This window comes from Canis lupus, chromosome 25, assembly GCF_011100685.1.
Source record: "Canis lupus familiaris isolate Mischka breed German Shepherd chromosome 25, alternate assembly UU_Cfam_GSD_1.0, whole genome shotgun sequence".
NCBI classification, from domain to species: domain Eukaryota; kingdom Metazoa; phylum Chordata; class Mammalia; order Carnivora; family Canidae; genus Canis; species Canis lupus.
In genome coordinates this window covers 14,789,345-14,798,170 of record NC_049246.1, presented here as the reverse complement: position 1 = coordinate 14,798,170, position 8,826 = coordinate 14,789,345, and the positions used below count along the sequence as shown (strand labels likewise).

Genomic DNA, 8,826 nt, shown 5'->3' with positions numbered 1-8,826 from the left:
GCCGTGGCTCAGCACCCTTCACCTCAACCGTCCCCTCCTCTCCCACTATGTCTTTGCTGGACACCATTTCCCAAATCCATCTCCTGTCTCTGGTTTTAAATACACCCTTTCCTCTGCCATGAGCTCCTGAGCAAATCTGGGCATGGCTTTCCTTGCCTTCAAAATGAATTCCCAGCACCTTGTCCTAGTTGGCAGATCCTTTGGGATCCAGCTTCCACCACTAGTGGCTTCTTACACAACCCCTGGCAAGTTAGTTCAAGCAACACACCCTGGACCCCCGGCACGCTGGGTGAGCCTTCCAGGATGCTGCTTGGGCCTCATCTTCTGGGGTACCTTTCTGCCCTGATGCTCACCAGATGAGGGAATTGGCTCCCTAAAGACCTTAACTTAAATGCACCACTCTTGCTGCATAATTCACACTGAATTTTAATGACACCTTTATGTGCCTGTCTCCTGTCTCTGACCACATGCTCCTTTGGAGCGTTACCGTTACCGATTTGAGCTCCCCCAATCCACAGGGCAGGTGGCTGTCCGGCTCGGTCATCTCCTTCCTCAGAAACTTCTATAAAGTTTTCACTGCTCTCTTTTCACCCTTTCCTACATGTGGCACCTCCTTGGTCCCTGGAAGCCCCCGTTGAGGCAGGCTTTCAGGTTTCCAGTGCTCCCAATCCCCTCTCCACCCCTAAACCAACCCCCTCTTCTAGTGCAGCCCAAGGATGTTGGGAGTAAACAAGCACTGGGGACTAGCTGCTTGGCAACCTTTGTAGGAATACTTTCCGATTAGAAGTCACAGCAAACAATGGGCTATTTACTTAACTTCTCTGTGCTGTTAATTAGAGAAGGAAATTCGTATGTTCCCCGCCCCCAAAGGGTAAGCAGCAGATCTCCTGGTGAAGTGGCCCAATCTCCACCCTCCACTGGGGCAGCAGCAGTGTGTGAAGGCAGTTCATCTGCCATCCACCATCCACCATCAGTAGCTGGCACTGCTCCTACAAGGCAGAGGAGGCCGTATCACTTTGGGCTTGATCTCATCAGCCTTATTCCAACCTGTGGAGACTCTCCTCCCTGTTCACATGGAAGCCCTTTCCCCCATACCTAGCCAGTGGCTTAAGTCCGCTCATCCATCATGAATTTGTACTGATGAGAAGTCTATCAATGTCCAGACAGGAAATGAGCTCTAAGTCCCAGAAACCCATCTAGCACTTGCTATTTAAAAAATATATACATATACATAATGTCTTATTTTACTACTCAAATGCATTACTGGAACCAGTTTGGCAAATTAACTTTAATATACAGATACAAAACAACAAATAGAGATTCACAGCATTTACAAGGAATTATTCAAATAACATTGTAAATAATATTTTTTTTTACAAAAATTTCATTCAACAGAAATACATATCAAGTTTTAGCAGTCTCATACAACACACTTCGGCTGTCAACAGCGAATTCAGTTTGGAGGCTGTCACGTGACTTAACAACATTGTCCTGATGTTGAGTTAAATCCAAGGAAAAGCTTGCAAAATAGGTAAGCCAAACACAACTGGTGTTAATATTTACAAAAAAAAAAAGGCAAATTATTAAAATACAGGATTAGTTAAGGGAAAGTTTTTTCTTAATACAAATGTCGATGCCTAGGAGATGACTAAGGACAACCTTAAATGTGTGGTAGCTAAGAATATTTGCATCAAATATGTAAGCCTCTGGGTTTTCCTTTTAAGATCAGATAGTTGCTACTTACTCTTTTCAAAACCATTTGAACTCTACTTTCACTGCATGCATCCTGAGAATAACAGTATCAGCCCAGTGGATTTCTAACAAGGAGAAAATAGGTAGGTTAAGCTTAAAGGGACAAATGTTTCTGAGCGGCGTGACCTAGCTGATTGGTGCCCAGCATCCCTGGCATGTTGGCCATCAAAAGGACATGTATCCACACTTGTTAGTGCTGTCCTGGGAGAGACACTCATCTACTTCTCCTCTCTTCCATAAAATAACAATCGAGCAATTTTCTCCTTAACTCCAGGCAAGCAGGCTGTTCTGGTGTGGCTATGTATCTAATAAGTTGATTTGTATTGAGAAATATCAGCAATTTGGGCATGCATAGTTTTCCAACTGATAAATGCTGGATCATGGCTATTACAGAAGAATCCTATTGTGAAACAAAGTTCAAATTAAATGCACTTTTGCTTTCTGTCTAGACAAGAGCAATGCAGGATTGAGGGGATTTTCTGAACAAGCATGGAGTTAGTCTTCATCTGGATTAGGTATAAAAAGACACAACGATATTTAGGAACAGTGTGAAGATGGGGGTGAAATGTTTTCAATGACAAAATCAGATCCAGTAGGGAAAAAGAACTGATCAACTGAAAACTATGGAGGGACCCAGGAAAACTCTGGCACATTGCTGCTGGTCTTTTTCTTACTTGCAGGCCAAAGACGAAGAACGCTCTTTCTCTAAGATTTTACAAATAGTCCATTTCATGATTGTTTACGATTTACTGCAAGGTGGTTGTGCATTTTAGGTAAGATGAAAATTGAGAGGGTTCTTCTGACTCAGAGCTGGCAAATTCTGAAACATAAATAATAAGTGAAATTTGTCAAAGTGTTGTGCTATCTTTGAGAGAGAGGCAGAGAGAGAGAGAGAGAGAGAGAGAGAGAGAGAATGTGTTGGGGGGCACCCATATTATGCAATGTAAGGTTAAAAGGAGACAAGGAAGGAGAAAGCAAGATTCGCAATGAAATCCATGGATTTTATTCCATCTGGGGGCTCTTGGTCTATTTCTTTCTCTTTCCAAGTGAAACTACATGACTTAAATCAAGAAAGTAAGTTGGGTAAACCTAAAAATTTTAATACTTGAGCCACCTATTCTTTATAGAACTCAATATGTCTGGTAATAAAACTTAAGCTAGATGAACAGATTTAAAAGTCAAAAGCATTCTACCTTCTTATAAAGATTTCTAATTTTTCAAAATCACCTTTGAAAAAGTCAAGCAGGACCACCGTGAGCGGTCGGGGTGGGTATTTGATCGACCAACTCTTCGCACTGTATCGAGCTCGCGGGGGTGGCCCTGGGCCTGGCCCTGGGCCTGGTATGTGCTCTGGTGTCCGAGCTTCCTGCTCCTGTTAGAGAGCCTGGAGGGACAGGTGGTAACCAGGTTGGGCTCGGATGGGAAATAGAGTGGGACTGGTCACAGAACTGACAGCGCGTCTTCATTGCACATTAGGAAACATTAGTAAATGGAAGCCCATGAAGTGGTTCTTTACTTGAATTGAATCATCACTGAAAATGTAACATAAGCAAATGGTTCTCTTTTCTTCCCTAAAGTAATCTTTATTAAAAAAAAAAAAAAAAAAAAGACCCAACTATTCAAAAATGTTGTATATACAAACAACTCTGTTTAGCACAGAGACTCCTATAGTTATTGCTGAGGGGTCGACAAAAAGCATTTGAAGTGTCGTTTTGAAAATATATCATTACATTTTCTTAGTAAAAAGGTCAGCTATATAAATGTAACTAAAATCGAGATGAATATCCAAAGAAGAAACAACACACCCGTACACACACACACACACACACACACACACGTGCATTTGTACATGCAGAGCCACAGCGCCTCCTAAGAAGCTTCCTCACAGAAGCAAGCTCTATCTTGGGACACCAGGTACTGACGTCCACAGAGGCCACCCCGGAGTTGGGGACCCCAGAGCAGCACGACCTCGCAGCAGTCTGACATACAAGTGAGCACATCAAGGTGGCAGAGCAGGGTCAGACCAGGTAACATTTCCAGATAATGCTCTAAGGCCCCACTCAGACATCCAGTGATGTCACCTCCTTCAGGACTGGCCCTGGATAGGGAGGAAAGGTGGCAGGGGGAAGGAGGGACCAGACACTTAGAGGCACACGTTACACCTCTGTCTAGGACATTACAGGTTTGTTTATTCTCCAGCGGGGCCAATTGGAAAACAGGACTTTCTGAGCGTAGCATACAGAAAGGGGATTCTTGACCAGGAAACTGCCAAGTGTGTACTACAATACCCGGTCCAGTGCATTAAGTACAATTAAATGGCATCTCCCTTGCAGAATCTGTCTTCTTCAGACGTATTTAAAAGTTATTTTCATCAAAATTTACAATATAGACAAAGACAAAGAGAGTACTATGGCCAGGTATCGGCCCACACGGCCTTCGTTAGTAAAGACAGCTATGTCTTAGGTGTATTTCTAAGGTCTCTGTAAAAAGAAAGGATCTTCAGAACCCTCCTGACGGGTTAATAAGGGCGTGGTTAGCACTATCGTTTGGGTTTTATGCAACCAAGTTGGCTTTGAATCCCAAGAAGGTGGGCTGCTCCGAACCTCATGCTTTCTCCATGGAATGTTCGGGTTACTCTAACTTAGTGGACGGGTTCATGCCATGTTCATGCCATGTTCATGCCATGAACACCTGATGGGAAAAGCGAACTGATGCTCTAAGAATGCCTTGCCATTGGTGCATGTACATATTAGTTTTATCATAAAATTAAAGTCAATGGGTTTTTGTATCGCAAACGGAGATGTCTGGCTAGTTCCGTAAGCCCACGATGTGCGAGGAGGTGTGATTTCTGCCCACGGAGTCATGTGCTACACTCACCAGCAGATTGGGACCTGACTTGAGAAGCACAAATCCACCGGGCGGTAGGACTCTGCACTTGCTCCCCAGAAAGCAGTTGCATCTTCAAGACCACTGAAGCTGCCTGGACCATGCTCCCCATGCGGAGCTCGTCATGCCTCTTCCTCTAGCCCGTACAGGCCCCGTCCGGCCAGCGGAAGCCTGTGCTACTGCGTGGCAACCACTCAGATGACACCAGGGGACCCCATGGCCATTTGCACTGCGGTGGTAGGTCCTCTCACACTGTGGAAGAAGGAACAGCCTGCCCGTGCCGCCAAGACGTTATCATACCAACCCCATCATCACTACGGTCCCCTTCAAATCCATAGGCAAAAGTGGCATGGTCATCTCGTCCCTCCTCAGCACGGCAGCAGTGGGTGTGCCTGTCATCAGCGATGCCTGTTGGGGTCTCCGCTCAGCTTCTCCACAGAGCAGGTCCTCGGTTCCCACAGCCCAGCCGGCTGGGCACAGACCCCAGAGAGGTCTCGTGTACATCGGGGCCGAGCGTCATGACCGTCGTCTCCCTTCTGAGGAGGAGCTAGGCCTCTGAAGACTGAGGTGAGTCCAGACCTTCTATTCTTCACCAGTCCCTGCAAGAAGTTTTCAGCACACGAGAAACAAAACTGGGTCTCCTCTTTACAGACACCTCAGGAAAAGTGTGGCCTTGCATTTTCATTTCTTAAAAGGGGTGAGTTTGTTGAATGTGTGCCAGAAGAGCGAAGGCTTCCTCTTGGGTTCTGCCAGGGCAAACACCTGCTGCTGGGGGATGCTGGTGGGCACGGTGACGTGGCGCTGGTGAAGGGGGTGCAAGCTCTGGTGGGGCGGGGCCACGGGGCATCCGCTGTAGCCTAATCCGAGAGGAGAGAAGGATGGAAACATGAACTGAGTGTCACTGGTTAGCTGAAAAGGGAAAAAAGTGCCAAGACTTGACTTCTTAGCTGATTGAGTCATATTAATTAATATAATCTTCTTTTTTTAAAGATTTTATTTACTTATTCATGAGAGAACAGAGAGAGAACGGCAGAGACACAGGCAGAGGAAGAAGCAGGCTCCCCACAGGGTGCCTGATGCGGGACTTGATCCCAGGACCCCGGGATCATGACCTGAGCCAAAGGTCAAGATGCTCAACCACTGAGCCACTCAGGTGCCCCTAATTCATATAATTTTAATTCATATTAACCTAAAGTACATCTAAAAGCTATCATAACACTTCTTATGTGCAGATACTGTGTGCAGAACTGTGGCAAAGATGATCCCACAAAAACCCTCAAGGAGGGAGAATGAAACCCAGAGAAGTAATGTGAATTATCCACAGTCACACAGCAGGACAGCAGGGGCAGGGCTGGCCCAGATGGCTGCTTGGGAGGAAAAGCAGGGAAATAACCTCAGTGAGAGCCTGGGGCCCTTCTGCCCTGGCCCAAATCCTACTCTGCCCCTCACTGGCTGTGTTTATTTGGGATGTTATCTGCTTTCTCTGTGCCTCTGTCCCCTAAATCTACCATGGGAATAACAGCACCTAACAGTTGCTATGAGAGTTAAGGGAGCTCATATAAGTAATGTGCTTACAACACAGTCCCCGGACCAAATCGCTTACTTGAAACAGTTTCATTGGGATAGGTGTTTTAAATCTGCACAGAGATAGGGCGCCTGGGTGGCTCCGTCCACTAAAGTGTCTGCCTTCGGCTCAGGTCATGAACCCAGGGTCCTAGGATCGAGGAGGCCCACATCGGGCTCCCTGCTCAGCGGGAGTCTGCTTCTCCCTCTCCCTCTGCTGCTCCTCCCTGCTTATGCTCTCTCTCAAATAATAATAAATCTTAAAAAAAAAAAATCTGCCCAGAGGTAATGAAAAAGGCCCTACTGCAATTAGCTACAGGATCATAAGCTAACTGTGAAAAAGTCAGTGTGACAGGGAAGGAACATGAGTCTTAGAAGGAGTCGAGACTCCATTCAGAGTATCCCCCCGCTGGCCTTCCTGGGTGAGAGGTGCCTGACAGGTGGACCCCCACCACCACCAACAGTATCCCTTTCATCACGGTGCCTAGTGGCTGAGCCAGTGACTCCTGGAAGATACGGACACAAATAACACATTCTAACCAATGGATATTTACTGGTCACCTGCCATTGATTCGGAGATGCAAAAAAAAAAAAAAAAAAAGAAGAAGGAGAAGAAGAAGAAAAAGAAAACAGGTTTTTCTAGCTCAAAGTTATTTATCAGTAGGTTGCAGGTAGGGCAGTTCTATATTTGAGTAGAGAAAACGGGAAATGGGACCCCTAAGGGTTGTTTTGGTAATGAATTCCTGGCCCTCAGGAGATGGCACATCACCATCCTGGGCTTAACTGGGTCTTGTTTTTGCATTTTCAGTTAGGAAAATACTGAATGGGACACATTTCAGAGGATAAATTGTTCTTAGAGGAGGAAGTCGATCTGAAGAAAAGCTTCTAAGAATACAACAAATATGTTTTGGAATAAAAATCCTTATTATTTTATTCATGTTGGGTGAAATTATCAACAATGTAAAAAAATCTTTGCACATGAGGCCCTTGGGCCGTGACCTGAGAGTTGGTGATTTTCAGTAGCTGCCCAGGCAATTCTAATGTGCACGGAGGGTAGGGAGTCCTTGCTCTCACTAAGATAGTGTGTCTTCTTTTCAACTAATTTCTTCATGTACTGGACTTTTAGATCTTTTTTCTTCCCTACATCAGAACATAGCTCGCACTGATCAGCAGTTTGGGGCTAGAGATTTCCTCCACGTGTGCCCAAAACATGCAGGACCTACTGGTTTGCTTCAGCCTGGTGACTGGCCCGAGGAAGAACACCGGTACTTCCTCAGGATGGGGAGATGCAGAAGCTCTTTGGTACTAATTCAAAACACACCATATAGGCTCATATTTAAATGGAGGTAAATACTGAAACATACTCACACTCAAAACTAAATGCAGATTATTTTAAACTTCCTATCTTGGGGAGTGGAAGGGCCCTATCATTTTGAGTTTCACCTGTACGCCTCTCCTCCACTCTGAGCGCTGGTCACCAGCACAGTAAAGACTTCAGACATTCTCCCCGATTTTAATTCCAGTACTGACACACACGAAGGAGATAAGGAGATGAATGAAGCCTCCTTCAAAACTCACCTTTTGACTTTCCGTGTCCTGCCTTTTGAGCATTTAACATGGCGAGTTTCTTCTGATTTTCTGAAATTTCCATTCCTGGATTTAGGAACAGACATGAGAAATATTCAAAACAGGTGAAATAAGTCAATCAGAGAAAGATAATTATCCTATGACTCACTCAAATGAGGCATTTAAGAAACAAAACACAGGAGCATATGGGAAGGGAAAGGAATAAAATAAGATGAAATCAGAGAGGGAGATAAACTATAAGAGACCCTTAATCATGGGAAGCAAACTGAAGGCTGCTGGAAGGGAGGGGGTGGGGGATGGGGTAACTGGGTGATGGGCATTAAGGAGGGCATATGATGGCATGAGCACTTATGAGTGTTACATAAGACTGGGGAATCACTGAACTCTACCTCTGAAACTAGTAATACACTATATGTTAACTAATTGAATTAAAAAAAATAAAAACAAGTGACATCATTGCAGAGTAAAATTAGAACCATAACCCATATTAACCCTGAGGTGCTCTACATAACCTGCAGCAAAGAACCTTATTCCTCAAGGAACTCTAAGAGGCTGAGCGGACTACAAATGGAGAGTAGCAACGATGGTCACAAGGATGGACACTAGGATGACAGCCTCCCAACCAGGACACGTTAGCGGGTGCAGTGGGGCGCTATGAGCATCGACACCCTGAGCCTACTGAATAAATGCTGCCCGTAGGAGCTCCACCTGTCCTGGTCTGTCCTACAGCATGTTTAGAAGCACAGCTGACCCTAGAGCAACATGGGGTTGAACTACAGGTCCACTTATATGCGGGGTTTTCCTAATAAATATAGAGCAATACTGTAAGTGTATCTTCTCTTCCTTACGATTTTCTTAAGAACATTTTTCCTCTAGTTTACTTTATTTTATTTATTTTTTTTTTATAAATAAATTTTTATTTTTTTGATTTTTATTTATGATAGTCACAGAGAGAGAGAGAGAGGCAGAGACACAGGCAGAGGGAGAAGCAGGCTCCATGCACCGGGAGCCCGATGTGGGATTCGATCCCGGGTCTCC

The 8,826-nt window shown here is 45.0% G+C and overlaps 1 protein-coding gene across 6 annotated transcripts in view; it reads right to left on the bottom strand.

Annotated features, from left to right (window-relative positions):
- Nucleotides 1–1,269: 1,269 nt before the first annotated feature.
- The window catches only part of SPATA13 (spermatogenesis associated 13), a 144,167-nt gene continuing 136,610 nt past the window's right edge, over nucleotides 1,270–8,826 (bottom strand). For 5 of the 6 annotated variants that reach the window (XM_038573468.1, XM_038573469.1, XM_038573471.1 and 2 more), the window contains 2 exons: nucleotides 7,780–7,854; nucleotides 1,270–5,495 (listed from right to left, as the gene is read on the bottom strand). In XM_038573468.1, coding sequence (XP_038429396.1) covers nucleotides 5,320–5,495; nucleotides 7,780–7,854 — 251 coding nt within the window. In that variant the 3' untranslated portion in view covers nucleotides 1,270–5,319. The remainder of the gene's footprint in view (nucleotides 5,496–7,779; nucleotides 7,855–8,826) is intronic. The other variant, XR_005378457.1, reaches the window with a different exon arrangement.